General features: G+C 36.3%; 3 protein-coding genes and 2 pseudogenes across 5 annotated transcripts; 3 read left to right on the forward strand and 2 right to left on the reverse strand.

Annotated features, from left to right (window-relative positions):
- The first annotated feature begins 1,539 nt into the window (after positions 1–1,539).
- Positions 1,540–2,584, forward strand: her15.1 (hairy and enhancer of split-related 15, tandem duplicate 1). The gene is made up of 2 exons (XM_084395737.1): positions 1,540–1,638; positions 1,747–2,584. The coding sequence occupies exons 1-2, from the start codon at positions 1,582–1,584 to the stop codon at positions 2,149–2,151; spliced, it is 462 nt and encodes a 153-aa protein (XP_084251863.1). The 5' UTR covers positions 1,540–1,581; the 3' UTR covers positions 2,152–2,584.
- A 2,697-nt stretch (positions 2,585–5,281) lies between these two features.
- On the reverse strand, positions 5,282–7,818 carry LOC311282133 (transcription factor HES-5-like). Its single transcript, XM_084395738.1, has 3 exons — positions 7,578–7,818; positions 6,251–6,331; positions 5,282–6,145 (listed from the first exon to the last, which is right to left on the reverse strand). Exons 2-3 carry the CDS (start codon positions 6,305–6,307, stop codon positions 5,750–5,752), a joined length of 453 nt encoding a protein of 150 aa, XP_084251864.1. The 5' UTR covers positions 6,308–6,331; positions 7,578–7,818; the 3' UTR covers positions 5,282–5,749.
- Positions 7,819–8,864: 1,046 nt separating this feature from the next.
- LOC311282211 lies at positions 8,865–9,592 on the reverse strand (annotated as a pseudogene). The gene is made up of 2 exons: positions 9,368–9,592; positions 8,865–9,258 (listed from the first exon to the last, which is right to left on the reverse strand). The product of its transcript is annotated as an uncharacterized misc_RNA (transcript).
- Positions 9,593–11,000: 1,408 nt separating this feature from the next.
- Positions 11,001–11,921, forward strand: LOC311282137 (uncharacterized protein). The gene is made up of 2 exons (XM_084395741.1): positions 11,001–11,104; positions 11,214–11,921. The coding sequence occupies exons 1-2, from the start codon at positions 11,055–11,057 to the stop codon at positions 11,443–11,445; spliced, it is 282 nt and encodes a 93-aa protein (XP_084251867.1). The 5' UTR covers positions 11,001–11,054; the 3' UTR covers positions 11,446–11,921.
- A 6,127-nt stretch (positions 11,922–18,048) lies between these two features.
- Positions 18,049–18,811, forward strand: LOC311282134 (annotated as a pseudogene). Its single transcript, XR_014630343.1, has 2 exons — positions 18,049–18,199; positions 18,313–18,811. The product of XR_014630343.1 is annotated as an uncharacterized misc_RNA (transcript).
- The last annotated feature ends 3,119 nt before the right edge of the window (positions 18,812–21,930 follow it).

The raw sequence follows: 21,930 nt of genomic DNA on the forward strand, positions 1-21,930 counted from the left end.
ATGAATCCTGAAAAAAGTATTCCAAAAAAATATATTAAACAGCACAACTGTTTCCATCATTGATAATAACTGAGTAATTCAGCTTTGCATCACAAAAATAAATTACATTTTAAAATATATTAAAAAAGAGAACCATTATTTTAAATTGTAATAATATTTCATAATATTACTGTTTTTTTTTTTTTTTTTGTTTTTTACTGCAGGCTTGATGAGCATAAGAGACTTCTTTCAAAAACATTAAAAATAGTAATGTTTCCAAACTTTTGACTGGTACTGTATATATATATATATATATATATATATATATATATATATATATATACACACACACATATATATATATATATATATATATATATATATATATATATATATATATATATATACACACACACATATATATAAACAAACTTTTATGTTAGATGTGATTAATTTGACAGCCCTTATATATATATATATATATATATATATATATATATATATATAGTTTTTATTATCATTATTGTTTTACAATGCAAAAAATAAAGATTAATATCAAAATCATGTGTTTTATTATGATAATGTTCCATTTTTTATAATTTTTTTTAAGAGATTCCACATTCAGACCGTCTCTGTCAGGGTCGCACCTCTGCTGCAGATGTGCAGAACGCTCATGCGATGACGGGACGTGTGCAGGAGGGCTGGCGTGACGAGGGCGAGTACGAGCAGGTGATGTGAGCCGAGGCCGGTGAGAACACACACGCGTCCCGCAGCCTCTGATCTGAACAGCAGTTCAAAGGGTGTTTGTGGAGGGACAGAGGAGGGGCTCCAGCTATTGACTCCAGAACGTGTGAGCAGGAGCCGGCCTGGGTTTCCCACACTATCTGTCCATTTATTACCCAAAAATTCTCTCAGGGCGGGAGGGGGGGGCCTGGAACAACAGAAGTGTGCCATCCTTGAGAGCACGGGATAATTGCGCTTAATTGACATTCACAGTGAATGCATTCCGGTCAGTGTGTGCAGACTGAAGAAGTTCGTTGGAGCCGTCACAAATAATATTTGTGCATATGTATATAAACGTGCATGTATTTAGATTTTTGAAGTAGAAAAACTGCAATGGTATTATAATTGGTAATGTAATTTTGTTATCGCATCTAATCTACATCATTTGTGCAAAAAGATCATTTTTCATTCAGCCAGGATCTGTCTTTGCCCGATAAGGTGTGCGACGTCTTATCTATATGTCCCTTAGCATCCCTTGGGAAATTATCATGTGTCTACAGTCCCCATCTGCAAAGCCTTATCAGTGAGCAGCGATGTTCCCAGGTAATAAAAGTACAGCAACCTGCCTGTGTTGTGTTCGGTGTGTGGAAGACTATTCCCTCTGTGGGAGCCCTGAGGCCAGTTAACCATGAAATAATTGATGCCTCTTCTATTGTTGAGGACGCCTCACCCACTGGCCTCAGAGTGTGGGAAAGCTAATCCTGACTGGGACTCATGGCTTTGTAATGCTAATGAGCTCCTATAAATAGAGGAGCACGACCCTCATTCCCAACACAACCAACTTGCTCTCCTCAGAGAAACATCTCTCCATCTGAAAGAATGGCTCCAACTTACACGACTGACTACTCCAAACTTTCCAACAAGGAGAAACATAAAGTAAGTATTTCTGACCACTTAAAAAAAATCAGTTGTTTTTCTTTTATTCTGCCATGACTTTTAATCAAATGAAGCAAAGAACTAAGCAAATGTCTCTTTCCTCATCAGTTGAGAAAACCTGCAGTGGAAAAGATGCGCAGAGATCGCATCAACAGCTGCATCGAGCAGCTCAAATCCATGCTGGAGAAGGAGTTCCAGCAGCAGGACCCCAACACCAAACTGGAGAAAGCCGATATCCTGGAGATGACGGTGGTCTTCCTGAAACAGCAGCTGCAGAGCAAGTCTTCAGCTCCACAGAAAGCCCACTTTGACGGCTATTCCCAGTGTTGGAGGGAGACCATGAGCTTCCTATCGGTCAACTCCAAGGCGGACGCTGTACGTCAACATCTGAACCACTGCCAGGAAGCCCAGAGATCAGCTAAAGACCTCATTCACTCGTCTCCAGCTTCCCATCAGCCCACCAAGGTGAAGCAGGAGCCATGTGCCCACAGACCGCTCTGGAGACCCTGGTAGAGACTCCAAAGATCAAAGATTTTCACGTGAAAACTAGATGGTGGTTTTACCATCTCTTATGTTGTAGGAGATAAACATTTCCATATTTCTATGTTCATTGCAAACATATACGTTCAATCGCTTCATATTGAAAGTTTCGATTGTTTTATTCTTAATAAGATTTTCTTTGCAAAGTATTGCTATTATTAGCATGGCATTTACCTTGAGTCTGTCTAAAGGCTTTCTTTCCCCATTTCTAGTGTTGTTTGGCTTGCAAACAGTGATGTTGCTCAGAATCTGAGCTCTTTGTAAAGTCCTGATGGACATTTGATACAGCCTTGTGTGAAGGCTACAGAAAAACAATATTTGTTCTTGTGATGGCACTCCGGTGCATTGAAACATTGTAGACACTGTGTGTCTAACATTGCATTTAATAAAAGCAGTTAATTACTACAAATCCTTTGAATTCATTCATGTGTGTATATATTGTCCTAAATAAATGGCAATGAAGTTCCCACATAAACATTCACCGTATTGTGCTAAAAACAGTGTACAGTTCTGTTCAGAGTGAATTGTAATAGAAATATTTGAACGCATTAGATATATTTATAGTAATTCACAGCTAAATAATCATGTAGAATGAGAATTATAGTCTCACATCTGAATGGTTTTTATCACTTCAATATCTGTAGGTAAGTTTGCAAATACCTGAACATGTTTAATATGCAAATCATTGCATATCATTATTCAGGGTTAGTTCACTAAAACTATAAAAACACATTTGTTTCGTGAAATAAGGAATAATGTTAACTAAAATAAAATATTAACTTTTTTATATATAAATATAAACTTATTAACATTTTATTTTAGCTAACCCATCTCTTATTTTCAGTTAAGTTTAACTTGATATACTAAAATAAGTAAAAAAAACATTGACAAAGACAAAAAAATACTTAAACTTTAACTACAATTAAAATGAAAAATGAAAAATGAAAATTCTAAATATATATATATATAAAAATGCATTTGCATAGTTGCATTGAGGTATGGTAAGATTAAATATTAAATAATTGAGTACAAATTGGTTTCATATTCGGAAACAATATTTTGAGTTGCTGACCTCCAACCTCAGAAACACATGTTGAGTTTAAAAGAGTGAAACTTTTTTAATTATGCAAGACTGATGCATTTCTTTATTCAACATATTGTTTTAATGTAACATTTTTGTGGCATTAAAATATTGTAGGGCAGCCCACCGCAGGTTTCTTTTCTCCTAACATGATTTTATCACCTATAAACACTATATGCTGGAGTTCGGACTGATGACACACAGACGTGCTCCATTTACAATCCTTTGTCCTCATGGGTCTGAAGCGTCTGATGCTTTCCCACACTCATGGGCCAATCACAAGGCTGTCTGAAACACTTGATAACATCAGCAGCTTGGACCTGAAGAGGACAAGAGGAGGAGGAGGAGGGCGATCCTGAAAGGGGATCTATCAGACACTATGTGTGTGTGTGTGTTCACTAGAGGTGTGCCGTCTCCTGATTACACCGCCTGACACCCTCAGAAACCAAAGGATTCCCGCTCCTGTAAACTCAACGGAGGCACATGGCCATCCTGACGTCTACTGTATTCGCCCTACAGTCGCATAAAGTGCGTCTCACCTTCAGTGTATGCGGTGAGAAAAGTGTGTCAGCACTTTAAATACTTCCAGCCGAATCCTCAAATCTCAGCAAATAATTCTGTTCTGAACTTCGCTTTGTTTAACTAAAGTATAAAATTGCATGTAATTGCATGCATACTAAAGCATAATTGCATAAGTGTAAAAAATATCAAATGACGTAGAAAGTAAATAACATTCATTACAATAGTATTTGAAACTATTTATTTGTATAACATTTTATATATAAAAAAAAAAAAACTATACTTGCATTTAATTTACACCTAAAGGATTTTATTTAAATTAAATACTTTAGCTGGAATATTACATTTAAATCATTTTTTTTAAAATGTTTTTTATTTATATATTCTTTTTAGTATGTTAATTGTTCCGAAGCCATATTTCCACCTTGTAGAAAATAAAGTTTCTGAAGTATAAAGAACTTTAAAACTTGCATGCCCTGTAACAATACGTCACTTCAAGTTTGCAACAAGTAGATTCAAACAACAAGTGAATGGCTGTTTCCCAGGGGGCTCAGCGTTGAATTAGGGGCAATAGAAGGGAAGGGTCAGGATTCACACCACCATACCTAATGGATGATTTAGTACGGCACACTTCCTTAATGTCGGATCTGAAACGGGAGCCAGAGTCCGCGGGTGTGGGAAATCCTGGGAGAAGCCGGCCCCACACATGATCACACACCCCACACCCCACACACACACACCAGCTGTCTGATGAAACCAGAGCTGACAGCACACAGTGCCTATTATCAAGGGTTTCAGAGTACAAACACCAACATTAAGCCCCTGCGTTCTTTCTCACACACTGAACTCTATAATCATGCTCCTGGTACACACTCAACTAACACACGGCACTACATTATTTACATAGAATAATAAAAAAATGCTTATAAAAAGGACAGATTTTAAAGTTGACATCATTAAGGCATTTGATATCATCCTGATCATCAAATATAGATATTTCTAAAGTTATAACGTGATTTCAACAAGTGCAACATGAATCACCCAATCAGATTTGAGAGACAAGTTTACAGTTTATGTCAAGTTTAGGCTTACAAACAGGATTAGGTGCTTCTACATCAGTGTCATTCATCTATTTCCCTCTGATTTTAGGGGTAACTTATGAGTAGGGTTAAGTTTAGGGGTAGGACTACATTTATCTGACTTGGCAAAATCCTGACGCTTGGTTTTACTCTCATTTAATAGTCAAAGTAAGGGATTGTTATTGTAAGGGTCATTTTTGGAAAATATACCCAGATAGATTGATCCACACTCCAACTCTGAAAGAGTTTGTCATTCAGGTAAAAGTGTAAATGGACTCCCATTAGCTGAAAACGAGACCACTTGACAGCCAACGCGAGTGGTTTGTTAAAAAAACATTGTTTAAATTTCACAAGTCTGTTAATCAGACAATGCAGCGTAAAGCATTTGTTTTGATTAATCAATTAGAGGAAAGCAGGATTGTTTATATTCAAATAGTGTTTATTTTATGTGACCGTATGTTAGCACAATTAACATACGTCACCATATATTAGAAATAAGTGAAAAATCACATCCTTCATAAGAAGAAACAATAACATTTGCATTTACAAGCAGTGATAAAACATATCAAACATTGCAAATAATTACTTTGTCATCGACTCCACAGGAGTTAAACCTCGACTCTTCATCGTGAAGATTTTTTATACTTCCTATACTAGGAAAACTATAGAGGCATGTTATAATAAACCTCCGATCATACAATCAATCATCTGTAGAAGATCAGACTTTCACATTGTGAAACCCATTTCCTTCCACAAACTTCAAAGTGAAGTGCCATAAAAAGACATTCTTTCAAAAGAAAATGAACATAGAAAAGGAGTTATCTCCTACAACATAAGAGATGGTAAAACCACCATCTAGTTTTCACGTGAAAGTCTTTGATCTTTGGAGTCTCTACCAGGGTCTCCAGAGCGGTCTGTGGGCACATGGCTCCTGCTTCACCTTGGTGGGCTGATGGGAAGCTGGAGACGAGTGAATGAGGTCTTTAGCTGATCTCTGGGCTTCCTGGCAGTGGTTCAGATGTTGACGTACAGCGTCCGCCTTGGAGTTGACCGATAGGAAGCTCATGGTCTCGCTCCAACACTGGGAATAGCCGGCTTTCTGTGGAGCTGAAGACTTGTTCTGCAGCTGCTGTTTCAGGAAGACCACCGTCATCTCCAGGATATCGGCTTTCTCCAGTTTGGTGTTGGGGTCCTGCTGCTGGAACTCCTTCTCCAGCATGGATTTGAGCTGCTCGATGCAGCTGTTGATGCGATCTCTGCGCATCTTTTCCACTGCAGGTTTTCTCAACTGATGAGGAAAGAGACATTTGCTTAGTTCTTTGCTTCATTTGATTAAAATTCATGGCAGAATAAAAGAAAAACAATTGATTTTTAAGTGGTCAAAAATACTTACTTTATGTTTCTCCTTGTTGGAAAGTTTGGAGTAGTCAGTCGTGTAAGTTGGAGCCATTCTTTCAGATGGAGAGATGTTTCTCTGAGGAGAGCAAGTTGGTTGTGTTGGGAATGAGGGTTGTGCTCCTCTATTTATAGGAGCTCATTAGCATTACAAAGCCATGAGTCCCAGTCAGGATTAGCTTTCCCACACTCCGAGGCCAGTGGGTGAGGCGTCCTCAACAAATCAAATCAAACATTCGCTGTACAAATCTCACAGGACTTACAATTTACCTTATCTGGTTTCAATTAATCAATAGGTCAATCACTCTTTCAATAATTAAATTGAGAGTTTCATGCTCTAAATATGTGATTAAATTGCATCTTAAAATTTTTTTTTTATCTAAACTTGATGCAAACATTATTTTAACTAACAAAATCCAGTGCTGGGAAAATATACTTTTACTTTAAAATTGTAATATTTTATAGCCTTTATAATCGTAAAATGTTATTTTTTACTGCAGTTAAGATGTTGCTAAAAAAATTAAGTAATATTCTGATATTATCTCAAGAATTATTCTTACATTATCCCCCAGGTCATTATTCGTTAATAATAATATCAGAATATTTATATTTAATCAGAATATTTCACTGATTTCTATCACATTCTCTTTAAGTCAAATTAAACTATGGCATTTTTCTCAAAACTTTTTCACCTCTGATAAAATGAAAGGGAAACATTTAATTTAACCCACGCACGTGCAGATTACATTTGTTAAAATCACATCCGAATCAGCATTTCTTTGGAGACGCTCTGTAATAAACTGGGACCTGAGGCTGGGAAAGTCCGTTTTAATTGGAGCAATAACACCTCAGCACTGATCAAAGACTCTGTCTGAAGCGTGTCTGTCTGAATCACACCGAGTTGATGGTCTTGTCAACACTAGGCTACTGGACTTCTGAGCAAGTATCAGGCACACTTTTAGTGGCCCGTGACAGTGTTTTCCCACAGCGGGAGAGGAAGGAAACTCGCGTGCTATAAAACCACCGTCTCACCATTGGATTTTAAAGCTCGCGGCTCCTGCTCCTCTCTGATTGGCTGGCAGTGTGGGAAAGCACGCGTTACCTCAGGTAGTCTATTAATAATGGTATGAATACAGCAAACCGCTGCACTTCGTGGGTAGGCTATATATGACGAGAAGATTATTATTTTACACAATTTGCTATTTAAATCTTTGTATAATGACACCAGGCAGTCAAAATCAAGGTTGTGTGAGCATATTATGTCATGAGAACCACAAAGTAATCACGTCAAATCTCTACCTTTCAAAATTTACTGTAAAACTTACCGTTTTTCCTCTTACGTCTACGCAATTTCGAAAGATCCTTGTTGAAAAGATGCGGAGAGACAGAATCAACCCCAGTATCGTACATCTGAGAAAGTTATTTCACGAAAATACACAGATGTCCGAGCGGCAGTTCGTTAGACTCGTCAAAGCCGATATTCTGGAGATGACCGTTGACTTTTTAAAAACAACGCGCCAATTCCAACTACGTTTCCGGATTCTCGTCACGTGTCACTCCACGCACACCTGAAGCCCGTTGACAGAGAAGCGATCAAACGATTGTACGTGCTGCAAAGGACCAATCAGTAAGATGCAATTAATGGCCTCCACGCAGAGTGGATTGCTGCACAAATCACCAAAACGATCATGCAACAATTAATTTAGAGTTTTTTCAGATGTTGACTGCTTTGACAAAACATTTGTTTATAGGCATATTTACTTAGTTTTAAGATTTGCTGCTTTTTAATGCAACATTTGCATGCTGTTTTGGATTTAATCTAGTTGTCTACAATTTTCGACAAGCATAGAAAATCCTATCAATCGATGCCTTTTGTAAAGGCTGTTTTTGTTATTTAATCAACTTATTTGATCACGTTGTAACCGTTATCACTTATTAAACATTCCTTGCATTTAAAATGTTGTGCTCATAAGTTTCAAACCCAATGAAAAGCAAAAAGTGATTGAAGAGCAATTTAATTTATTACATCTCAAATGAGAAAGCAGATGTTTTGCATATTGTAGGCCTACATGCAATGTCAAATACACAGGTATATTGATACAATACAAGTGAGTCGTTGAAAACTTCATGAAGTTTTCATCACAAAACAAGCCTTTATGAAAGGAATGGGTTCATTAAGCAAACTTGCTCCAAAAAGGAACTGTTTACAACATAAATTGACAAGATTTGTCCAAACACGCTCAAAAAATGAGAAATAACTGTACTCAAATGACTCATTATGAGGTTTTAAAATAATTAAATCTAGCTTCAATGTGAAGCACAAATTGAGATTACTTAAAATAAGTAATAGAACCCATCAAAATAGATGGGAAATATAATTCTTTCTATAAACAGAAATATTTTTAAACTGATTCATGTTAAAATCAAACAAAGTTGGAAGCATTTAAACAGCTGAATAAATAGCTTGCACATTATGCATCCAAAGGCATTACATCTAATGCAAAGTAAAGTGAAGCAGAGTCACTGTATCATAACATACTTTATAATACTTTTTTTTTTTTTTTAAAAAGAAATTGCATAAACACTTTCTCAAAAAGATAAGATAGAAGAGTCTAGTGTAGACGTTCAGTATGAGCTGCTGGTCGCTGTAAGATCTCCCAAGGCCTCCAGGTGGCGCTCTTGTTGACCTTCATCTCTTTGCTGAAGGTGTTCTGGTCTGAGCGGCTCAGCCGAGGCTCCACACTTTCCCTCCTGTTCTGATCACATGATGTCTGCAGCTTCTGGAAGAGCTTCAGTCTTCTCTGGCTCTGTGTCTTCATCTCATCTCTGGATCTCACGGACACACCTGGAGAAGCCTTGATTGACGGCATGCGAACTGAAACTGTGAGCGTCATCTCCAGGATTTCTGCTTTCTCCAGCTGGGAATCAGGAACTCTGGAGCCAGAAGACACTTGAGCTGCTGATGAGACCATCTCTGCGCATCTTCTCCACTATTGGCTTTCTCAGCTGCAGATCGAGACAGAAAAGCATCAGGAACGTGTCTTGGAATAAGCAGCGATTGAGAAGAGTCGTGAAAGCTGCTGATGTAATGTTGCTGTAAGGAGGATCATGTGATGTGATCAGGGAGATGCTCCTTTCAGATGATTGTAGGTGTCATGTCTGGATCTCTGTGCTGTAGATCTCTGTGCAGAGCGAGTCTGATTCACACCGGCTGCAGATCCTCTATTTATACTCACAAATCTCCATATGAATGTGTGAGGCTTGAGCTTGTTGGAGTTTCTCACAGTTTGGAGCCAATGGAAGAGCTCAGACAGACAATGAGGGATGTGGGCCGCCACATGCTCAATGATCCTCTATCAGGGGCTCGAAGCCGTGAATCTGGGAAAGTCCTGACCCGGTGTTCACATTAATGTCACTTTATGAACACACACGTGCAGAGATTTCATTTTCTCTAATAAAGCAACAACAAAAACACATCAGTGTTATCAACCATAAACGTGCAATGCACATATATATATTTTAAAATAATTAATTTGTATATATTTACAATATACTCACAATATACTTCAGTTTGATTGTTCATAATCAAATTAGTGAATAAAATCAGCGCATGCTGCTGCAGTTCAGAATCAGATGAAATGCTGTAATGATATGCAGTATTTTAGGTCAGTGTATAACAAGATATTCTAGTGAAGCAGGTGTTCTATGAATTCTGTGGTTGTACCTGTTCTCAGGCTTGTGTTTCACACACACACACACACACACACACACACACAGCTGGCTCATGGCATAATGTGGACCCCGATCACACGCCCCAACGCTCCTGGAGCTGGTGGGAGCCGCAGAGACACACGGCTTCCCACACTTCTGTATTCATCACATTAAACCCCTCACACAATAGAAGTGTGTCTGTTCCCACAGGGCTCGACTAACTAGGCTTCTGGGGGGAAGCTTAATGGACGCTATTACATTTTTGTTTTGATTATATACAGTATTTACTCACTAAATGTTTTGTGAGCATTTCAGTAATGCATTTTATACATTTAAATAAAAAGCGTCTGGAGAAGCTACATTCAAATGCACTATTTTTAAATAGCATTTTTATTTGTATTAAATATGTATTTTATTTTAAATATGTATTTTTTAAATATTGATTTATAGAATACTTTGACAAAATATTTGATACGATAATCTCATTAAATCCACTGCATGTTTCCGATACAGCATAGAGTAAATATTTTCCACAAATCCTCATTGCTACATAATTGTTTATGAATGTGTTTTAGTGATGTATATTTTTCCATGTGAAATGCCTTCAGAAGCTGTACTTTTATTTTTATTTTTTTAAATATCTACGTAAAAATAAAACTGTTTCTATATTATTACATAAGCATGGATTAAAAATGAAAATTCTTGTTTTTGTCAAAACATTTCGCACCCAACTATAAATTTACTGTGTGCCTGAACACATACAGTAAATATTTTCCACAAATCTCCATTGCTAATCTGAGTGTGAGAACATTAAAATCCCGAGTCCTCATGCCCTCGATGGTTCTCCCCCGGCTGACCCTCCAGATGGCACTAGAGAAAGAAAAAAAACACCTGTCCACTAAAGAGCTCAATTAAAAGACCTTGGACCAATGCAAATTATGGCAAGCCTATTGTTCCAGTTTTCCCTGCTCTCTGATTGGCTGGATGCAGATATGCTTTGGTATAAAAGTGGGCTAGATCGAGGGGCTTGTGTGGCATTTGGTTTTGCGACTGATAAAGAGCTTCAGATATTTAATCTCTCAAACTCAAACATGCCGGCCTACATGGACATCACCCCTCAAGACAACGCTCACTATGCCAGGTAAGAACTTGAAATACTTGCAATAGTGTAATTTTACTGCTTGATTAATTTGATCTCATTGATATACTCACAAACAATGACACTAAAGATGTGCTCTTTTGAATTTCAGGTGCAAACTCTACAGCTTGGAGAGAAAATGCTTCAGCAAAGTGGAGAAACTGAAATCTTCTTTCGAAGACCACCTCCATCACGGTATTCCCGCATCCGACATCTTGGAGAAGACCGTGTCCTTCTTCAGCTCGAAAAAGGCCTTAATCTTCCCGGGCGGCTACTCCAGGTGTTCTCGAGAGATCCTGCGACTGTCTCCCGCTCCAGATCAAGATCTGACGCCATTGTTCTGAAGTGAACGTCCATCACAGACTGACCTGCAAATGTAAAGGGGTCAACAAGCCAAGCACTTGATGTGATCTGATCTTACGTGTTAGCACATCTACCTCGGAGGAAAATAGCACTTGTTTGCTTGTTCTCTCTGGACTTTTTCCCCACGTAAAGTACTTTGCAGACTTTGTAAAGGCGAGAATATCATCTGAAGCTGTGCATTGCATTGGTTGTGATGCACATTAGCTCGCGGGAAGCACCAGGCGGAGGATGCGTTGTGTGCATGTAGATGTAACTGTATTTTTCTCTTGAAGAGAAATGTACTGAATGTTTTTAGAACCGTTTGTCATGCTCTCTTTTGGAGGACATGCACAAAAAAAAGAACTTTATTACATTTTTAAAGATACAGTGTATCATTTGATCACATTTTTGATGATTGTTTTTAAATCAGTTGTGTAATGCTCTCAAATGTTTCTATAAAATAAATGATTTTGATTGCATTAATGTCATTCTGTGGTTTGTATGCTGAAACTGACAAATGTTTATTTGAATTGGGGCAGGTTAAAAAAAACACATACCCACTAAAAAGCTTCTAAAACATACTGTAAATCCATAAACCTTTTTTTTTTTTTTTTTGGCTGAATCCAAATGTACACGTGTCGGCAAATGTTAGGGTATTAGTGTGTCTGTGCTACCTGTAATTATAAATGTCAAAGGTTAACCAAACCACTGATTTACCTATTGATTGCATGTAGGCGGTAGGAGACAAATAACATGCATATGTCCTGCACTGAGACAAATTAGCATTTAAAAGTATTTAAGGCGTGTAGGAAAAGGGTGGAAAAGGTCACAGAATTCAAAAGATACAAATACTAAGCCATACAGGTTATTTATATAAATGCCTATACAATTAACTAACAATGAGCAATTAATTTGTTACCGTATTAATATAATCTTTGTTAATGTTAGTTAATAAAAAACAGTCATTCATTGTTTGTTCATGTTAATTCACAGTGCATTAACTAACGTTAACAAATACAACATTTGCTTTTAATAATGTATTAGTGAATGTTGAAATTAACATACAATTAATAAATGCTGTGTAAGAATTGTTCATTAGTTCATGTTATCTAAAGTAGTTCACTAATGTTAACTAATGAAACCTTATATTGTAAAGTGTTGCCAATTATTTTCATTGTTAATCTGGCTTCTAGTTTTATACCTAGAAATTATTATAAAATGTAATGTTTCATAATATTCTTCCATCCAACATACACACAACTCAAAAGGACTCACATATAGTTGACATAAACTTTGATTTTTTTTTTTTTTTTTTTTTTGAGGCGAGTTTGTAGGCAAGTCAAACCGTTTTATGGTTGAAAAGGCCGGCTAACTGATGATTAGCCGAGTGAAACTCCCTGAGGACATGACGGACAGGTGAACGCCGATAAAGAGGACACACTTGTATTGTTCCGTAAGGATCATTCAGAGCTGAGTGTGGGAAAACCCCATGGCTGCTGCTCTCAGTGCGTTGTATAAACACAATGAGCTGCCGAATGATTTCATGTACACATGCAGAAGCCTATTAGGTTTAATCAGCAAAGCAGAAAAAATAGCTTCTCAAATATAAGGTTGGACACATCTGGTCAAGGCAAACAAGAAAACATGAAAGCCATGCAATGATCAGAATTTTTGCAATATTGCATCAATACTTTTTTTATTTAGTTCGCCAATATTTTACCAGTTTATTGAACTGATAGTCTTTTTTGCCTCATCATCATCATCATCATCATCATCCAGTCGCGCCGTTTCCCTCCAGATGGTTGGTGACGTCAGGAAGAACAGAGTCTTCAGCGGCACTAATGCTTCATTCAGGACTCTGGATGCTTTTGTGCTCCATTGATGTGAAGACAGAGAGTCAGTGTGGGAACCTCACATGAGATCTACTCACACTGACCAGCACACACACACACACACACACATGCTTCATCATCAGGCTGTGACGTCACTGCAGCAATCATAATGCTGAAGATCATACACATTAAAATATGATTCATGAGCATCTAGAGATGTGAGAAGACATGCTGTTTTCTTTAAAGAACTTAATTTTGCACAGAAATGCATCAGTAAATCCAGTCGTAGTAATTTGCAACATCCACATATAATGTTGTAGTAGATTGCTCAATTAAAACAAGAAAACTGCTTAAATAATTTAAATAATACTCTCCCCTCCACCTGCTCCCCTGAGACAGGAGCTTCGAGCCCCTGATAGAGGATCATTGAGCATGTGGCGGCCCACATCCCTCATTGTCTGTCTGAGCTCTTCCATTGGCTCCAAAACTGTGAGAAACTCCAACAAGCTCAAGCCTCACACATTCATATGGAGATTTGTGAGTATAAATAGAGGATCTGCAGCCGGTGTGAATCAGACTCGCTCTGCACAGAGATCTACAGCACAGAGATCCAGACATGACACCTACAATCATCTCAAAGGAGCATCTCCCTCTCAACAACAAGGTACATCACATGATCCTCCTTACAGCAACATTACATCAGCAGCTTTCACGACTCTTCTCAATCGCTGCTTATTCCAAGACACGTTCCTGATGCTTTTCTGTCTCGATCTGCAGCTGAGAAAGCCAACAGTGGAGAAGATGCGCAGAGATGGTCTCATCAGCAGCTCAAGTGTCTTCTGGCTCCAGAGTTCCTGATTCCCAGCTGGAGAAAGCAGAAATCCGGGAGATGACGGTGTTCTCCAGAGAAACCAGCGGTAGCATCTACTTCCTCCATCCATCCGCCTCAGCGAAGGCTTTGATTGGTCCTGTAGCGCCCTCTGAAGGAACGCAACCGTGGAAGCCAAGTCTACATTAGACACCAAGGATGTGGACCACATTTTGGTCCTTTCTGATTTTAGCAGATTTTATCATTCACATCTGTGTTAGATGTCATTAACAATATTATTTCCGTCACTGGAAACGTATTGTGTATTGTTGAATACATTAATATACACCTTCTATGAAGGCAAATTACATTTTCACTATGCCATGGTAAATCTTTGCTTTATGTGAAGTACAAATAGTGGTTTTGAATATTTTATCAGTATGATAAACGCTTAGGACATTTGATCATATCATAGAATCCCACATAAAGGTGGTTCAGTGTTTTTTCTGCCATTAAAATGCTAATAACTCACTTCTGTTGATGAATGTCCTGATGTATTTTCCTTTACTGGAATATCTTAACTGTTGAGTATCTTGACATTTAATCACTAACAGTTTCTGTTATGCTTTTGTATGACCCCCTCATGTGGAGGAATGCTAATAATGATTTGTGGTAAATCATTTGTCACATGACTTTTGCAAAGTTTATTAATATTTATGCGTTTAATGTGTTTTGGAGATCTCTTCATGCAAACGCTGTGATATGTTATCACCTATTTATTTGCATTAATGATGACATCGTGACATCACAAAATAAATAACTAAAAAGTCAAATGTATTTTCTGCTGTGGAATTCTGGTTTGTCATGGAATTCAGTTTGTCTTCTTTAGAGTGGAATTATAATGAAGAAGAAAACATATATAGCCTCAGATTTTATTAGATTGATTTCTCTTATAATTTTGATATACAGTACCAGTCAAAAGTTTGGAAACATTACTATTTTTAATGTTTTTGAAAGAAGTCTCTTATGCTCATCAAGCCTGCAGTTAAAAAAAAAAAAAAAAAAAAAAAAAAAAAAAACAGTAATATTATGAAATATTGTTACCAGTTAAAATAATGGTTCTCTTTTTTAATATACTTTAAAATGTAATTTATTTTTGTGATGCAAAGCTGAATTTTCATCAGCAAGTACTCCAGTCTTTGGTGTCTTATGATCCTTCAGAAATCATTCTAATATGCTGATTTATGATCAATGTTGGAAACAGTTGTGCTGCTTAATATTTTTTTTATAACCTGAGATACTTTTTTCAGGATTATTTGATGAATAAAAAGTTAAAAAGAACTGTATTTATTTAGAATAGAAATCTTTTGTAACAATATACACTACCGTTCAAAAGTTTGGGAACAATAACTATTTTTTTTTTAAGAAATTAGTACTTTAATTCAACAAGGATGCGTTAAATTGATAAAAGGTGATGGTAACGATTTATATTGTTAGAATTGTTTTTATTTTGAATAAATGCTGTTTTTATGAATAAATGCTGTTAACGTTTTACTCATCAATGAATCCTGAAAAAAGTATTCCAAAGAAATATATTAAACAGCACAACTGTTTCCATCATTGATAATAACTGAGTATCAAATCATCATATTAGAATGATTTCTGAAGGATCATAAGACACCAAAGACTGGAGTACTTGCTGATGAAAATTCAGCTTTGCATCACAAAAATAAATTACATTTTAAAATATATTAAAAAAGAGAACCATTATTTTAAATTGTAATAATATTTCATAATATTACTGTTTTTTTTTTTTTTTACTTGATGAGCAGAAGAGACTTCTTTCAAAAACATTAAAAATAGTAATGTTTCCAAACTTTTCACTGGTACTGTATATTAATCAATAATTCTTACACAAGCTAAATGATAAACATCATCTTAAAGCATGTTTGGCACAAAAAATTACCTCTTCATGGAATAATTGTTTATGTACAGCATGAATTGAAAATCTTGAACCTTTAGTTTTAATTAGGCTACATTTTCGGATTATGCTCTCTTGCACAGATTTCTGTGTAAATATTCTCATCAAGCTTCTAAAATGTACAAAAGGTCAGGATAGATGCTGTAATTATTTAAATTTTAAATTAGACCCCTCTGGGAAATTATGCAAATTAAGTCCTGAACATTTGAACATTTAATATATAGCAAACTACTTAAAGTGACAGATATATTTTGCTAATTGCTCAAATTTTAATAATAATAAATCGCTTTAGGAAACTGTAAACAACCTGATGTTTTAATTTCACATATTTATTCTAGGTAAATATATATTATTTTATCTTCAAAATATATTAAAGGACAGAAAGGCATGTCAACTGGCTATTTACGGCACTTTGCACGTGTATCAGATTCCAAACCTGTAATTGATTCATATTCCCTGCGTTAGGGACCAACTAAGCCAGTTTGATCAGGTTAAGACAGTGAACGTTTGGAGACGTGTGTGCTGTGGGGTTCAGTAGGACACACGTCTATTGTTGTGTAATTGAATTGAGTGAATGAAGAGAGCGTGAGAGAGAGAACTCACTCAAAGACCATCAGAGACAAAAGAACTCAACTAAGAGACCAGGGGTCAGAGGTCAGCATGAATAGATTGGACTATAACTTTACACTATATAATCTAATATTATACATTTTTTAAATGAAAAGGACTAAATCAAATGCTTTGTTTTAAGAAATTAGTCATCAGATTCATGTAAAACTATGCTTATTATTACAAGCATTGAGCAGCAGAGGCGTGAGAAAGCTCGTAGGGAATCTGTCCTGCATTAACACTCATTATCATGTGAATAGACACACTTCTATTGTTGTGTTTGTGTCTCAGTGTGAGAAACTCTGGAGAACAGAGTCACAGTTCTAGTGTCATCAGCATCCTAAACCCAAACACAACCTCAATATCTGACACACACAAGAGAGTCGACACACTTATGGACATTTGCACATGCATGATGCATTTACATGATGTCATTCATGATGTCATCAGCAGTGTGGCCAGAATCAGCAATATCACTATTTATTTTCCTTTATGCATCATGAACTTTTACAATGACTAAGCTTTTGCATCAGGTACTTAAGAAACTTTTGTCATCTAGATGCAAAACTTTTTCACAAATGCAACTAAAATCTTATTTGATGCTAAAAAAAAAGTGAATTAAAAGTGTTTTAAAAGAATATTTAAAAATGGAATATGCAAAATATTTAATAATACATTTAAATATGCAGGAAAATTGCATATTTGCAAGAGTTGTGATCAGAAAGTGTGTGATAAGTGACTGACTGGTTTGCCTCCAGATGGTTGGTGACGTCAGGAAGAACAGAGTCTTCAGCGGCACTAATGCTTCATTCAGGACTCTGGATGCTTTTGTGCTCCATTGATGTGAAGACAGAGAGTCAGTGTGGGAACCTCACATGAGATCTACTCACACTGACCAGCACACACACACACACACACACATCTGGAGGCCTGGAGTCCGAGACAATGGAGACAATGACGTCTGAATTCCACTACACAACTCTAAAGCTTTAGATACAAACGCATTCATCTACACTAAAAACACATTTCTTTAAACTGCAGTTTGTATATAAATATTGAGAGCACTGTTTATTGTCTGTGTAGGTGAAACACACATATGGGCAACTAAAACAAGGTCACCATAAATAAATGAATAAACACATTACATATATATATATATATAGCTCCTCCACACGTGTGTACAGTGTTGATGAGCGTGTGTTGCTTCAGTGACATTGATGTGAACATCAGATCTCTACAGGTCAGCACTTTCCCAGATTCTCCCCTGAGACACAGAGACAGAGGATCATTGAGCATGTGGCGGCCCACATCCCTCATTGTCTGTCTGAGCTCTTCCATTGGCTCCAAAACTGTGAGAAACTCCAACAAGCTCAAGCCTCACACATTCATATGGAGATTTGTGAGTATAAATAGAGGATCTGCAGCCGGTGTGAATCAGACTCGCTCTGCACAGAGATCTACAGCACAGAGATCCAGACATGACACCTACAATCATCTCAAAGGAGCATCTCCCTCTCAACAACAAGGTACATCACATGATCCTCCTTACAGCAACATTACATCAGCAGCTTTCACGACTCTTCTCAATCGCTGCTTATTCCAAGACACGTTCCTGATGCTTTTCTGTCTCGATCTGCAGCTGAGAAAGCCAATAGTGGAGAAGATGCGCAGAGATGGTCTCATCAGCAGCTCGAGTGTCTTCTGGCTCCAGAGCTCCTGATTCCCAGCTGGAGAAAGCAGAAATCCTGGAGATGACGCTCACAATTCCAGTTCGCATGCCGTCAATCGAGGCTTCTCCAGGTGTGTCCGTGAGATCCAGAGATGAGATGAAGACACAGAGCCAGAGAAGCTCTTCCAGAAGCTGCAGACATCATGTGATCAGAACAGGAGGGAAAGTGCGGAGCCTCGGCTGAGCCGCTCAGACCAGAACACCTTCAGCAAAGAGATGAAGGTCAACAAGAGCGCCACCTTGGGAGATCTTGAGCTCAACACGGACCACATTGGTCAAGCATACCTGTAAAGCTCTTGTGCTTGTTTTTAATTTTTCTTACAACATATTGTATGTACCTTTATCTGGGCTTATAATAAGTTTTTTTTTTTTCCTTTCAAATGTGAAAGATTCTTCTAATCTGAACAACATGTTTTGTTTTTCTAAGTGCGGCCAAGATTTGGCCAGCGTCCAATATTTGGACGTAATTTTAATGATTGTTTTCAATCCTATTGAGATTTATTTGAGCCCCAACTGGGCTTATATTTGTGTTTCTAAGGAAATAATATGCAGATTGTATCAGATCTGATTTTGTAGAGATTGTGACTCAAGAGGTTATACTTCACCCGTCTATCTGTACCATGTACCGTGCTTTTATAACGGCCTTTTATAAAGGCATATGAGTAAATGTCGAAACCTTTTCACTGTGTAGGTGAAATCAAGTTTCCTTCTGTGAAGGAATTATGAACTGAAAAGGCCATTGAATGTATTTCAATCAGTCTGTGGCGGAATAAAACAATCAAAATAAATCTCTGCTTTTGTCTATTCTTATCAAACTCTTTTCACTATATATGAATGATTCAGTGATCACACGCATTATTATTCCTGTGTGGGTTTATTTATCAGGCTTGCTGCTCATGATGGCATTCTTGAGTTGTTTTCAATGAGATGAAGAGTTAAAAACATGCTTTCACTGCATTTGTGTTTGCCTGTTGCCATGTTGGAAAGTGATGTGCTGTGGGTCATATAGAGGACATCATTAACTAATGAAAATGCCTTTGCAATTATTATTACTCTGAAACCCGCAGGAATGTTTTAAAAGCCCTGTGGATATTCAGGTTTGGGAGGGAATGTGACATAAATGGCATTGAGTGATTTGATTCTGGTGTGTAAAAGTCTTATGTTTATATATATATATATATATACATTTCTGTTGTTCTGTTCATGCAAATGGGGACTTTAGGTGTGTTTAAAGCTGCAGACTAACTGGTCAATTTTGGATTTTTATTTAACTTAATTTTTCATGACTATACTTGGTTTTTTAAACATTTGAGATGGTCGAAAACAAGTATTTCTCCTTTCAGAGTCCCAAAATATTGAGATTTATTGAGGGTTTTTGGGATGCTAATGACACTGATCTGTGATTCTGGGTACCAGAGCTTTCCCACACTGAACAATAGACATGTGCCTATTCAGATGCTAATGACCGCTTGATCCTATAATAAAAATTCCCTCGGGAGACCGTTGAATGCCTGTCATCTAATGACAAGATAAACCCCCATTGACCACAGGTTGACGTATGTATGTGACGTATATATGAATCACTGCTGTGGTGACAGGTGACATTAATGCAACTTAAACACTTAAAGGGAAGTTAAATGCTGTGTTTACAGGATTTACCACTGATATAATTAACAAAATCCCAGCTAACAAAAATATGTTCTAAGAACATAAAGTGTAAACACTTTATTTCAATAGTCCACTTTAGACAGTCTAACTATAAGTAACTTTGCAACTACATGTAAACTCACTGTCATTAGAGTATTAGTCGACTGCTTAATATCTGCTGACACTTTATTTTGATGGTCCCCCAACAGATATTCTACTGACTATAAGTAACTTTGCAACTACAAGTCAATTTATTCTCCTAACCCGAACCCTAACACCATAATCTATAGTACTAATACTCTAATGAGAGTTAGTTGACATGTAGTTGCAAAGTTACTTATATTTAGTAGAATATCTAAAGTGGACTATGGAAATAAAGTGGAACCGAACGTTTTACTCACATTCTGAACAAGGTAAAACATTATTCCTGAATGTTCTCTGAATGTTAAAAACGTCCATTTTTATTTATTTATTTATTTTTATTTTTTAGTTATGTGAACATTAAGGGAACATTCAATTCCAGCAACTTTGCTACTTTTGAATCCTCTCTGAACATTCTGAAACGAGTAACATTTAAAAATGTTAGTCGAACGTCAAGCTAAAACATTCTTGAAAAAAGTTAAAGAGGGAAATATATATATATATATATATATATATATATATACAGTACCAGTCAAAAGTTTGGAAACATTACTATTTTTAATGTTTTTGAAAGAAGTCTCTTATGCTCATCAAGCCTGCAGTTAAAAAAAAAAAAAAAAAAAGTAATATTATGAAATATTATTACAATTTAAAATAATGGTTCTCTTTTTTAATATATTTTAAAATGTAATTTATTTTTGTGATGCAAAGCTGAATTTTCATCAGCAAGTACTCCAGTCTTTGGTGTCTTATGATCCTTCAGAAATCATTCTAATATGATGATTTGATACTCAGTTATTATCAATGATGGAAACAGTTGTGCTGTTTAATATATTTTTTTGGAATACTTTTTTCAGGATTCATTGATGAGTAAAACGTTAACCGCATTTATTCATAAAAACAGCATTTATTCAAAATAAAAACATTTCTAACAATATAAATCGTTACCATCACCTTTTATCAATTTAACGCATCCTTGTTGAATTAAAGTACTAATTTCTTTAAAAAAAAAGAAGTTATTGTTCCCAAACTTTTGAACGGTAGTGTATATTGTTACAAAAGATTTCTATTCTAAATAAATACAGTTCTTTTTAACTTTTTATTCATCAAATAATCCTGAAAAAAGTATCTCAGGTTATAAAAAAAATATTAAGCAGCACAACTGTTTCCAACATTGATCATAAATCAGCATATTAGAATGATTTCTGAAGGATCATAAGACACCAAAGACTGGAGTACTTGCTGATGAAAATTCAGCTTTGCATCACAAAAATAAATTACATTTTAAAGTATATTAAAAAAGAGAACCATTATTTTAAATTGTAATAATATTTCATAATATTACTGTTTTTTTTGTTTTGTTTTTTTTTTAACTGCAGGCTTGATGAGCAGAAGAGACTTCTTTCAAAAACATTAAAAATAGTAACGTTTCCAAACTTTTGACTGGTACTGTATATTTATAGACTAAAATATCTTTCATATTTGAATTAAACCTTTTTTTTAAACCTTTTACAAAAAGTTAATCAAATAATACATTAGTGTAGAAGACTGCGAACCAACCATGTACATCTTTCCTAAAGGCTCATTATGTTTCTCTAGCATTTTCGTTTTTAATCAGTATTAAATATTAAATAACAAAGCTCTTTTCTCAGTCTTTTTAATAATGTCAGTATTCGGTGCATGTGAGTAAAAGTTGGAGGAATGCAGCATGATGGCATGATAAAAGTTTCATATGAGGTC

The sequence above is a fragment of the Rutilus rutilus genome (genome assembly GCF_951802725.1).
Source record: "Rutilus rutilus genome assembly, chromosome: 22".
Taxonomy (NCBI): Eukaryota; Metazoa; Chordata; class Actinopteri; order Cypriniformes; family Leuciscidae; genus Rutilus; species Rutilus rutilus.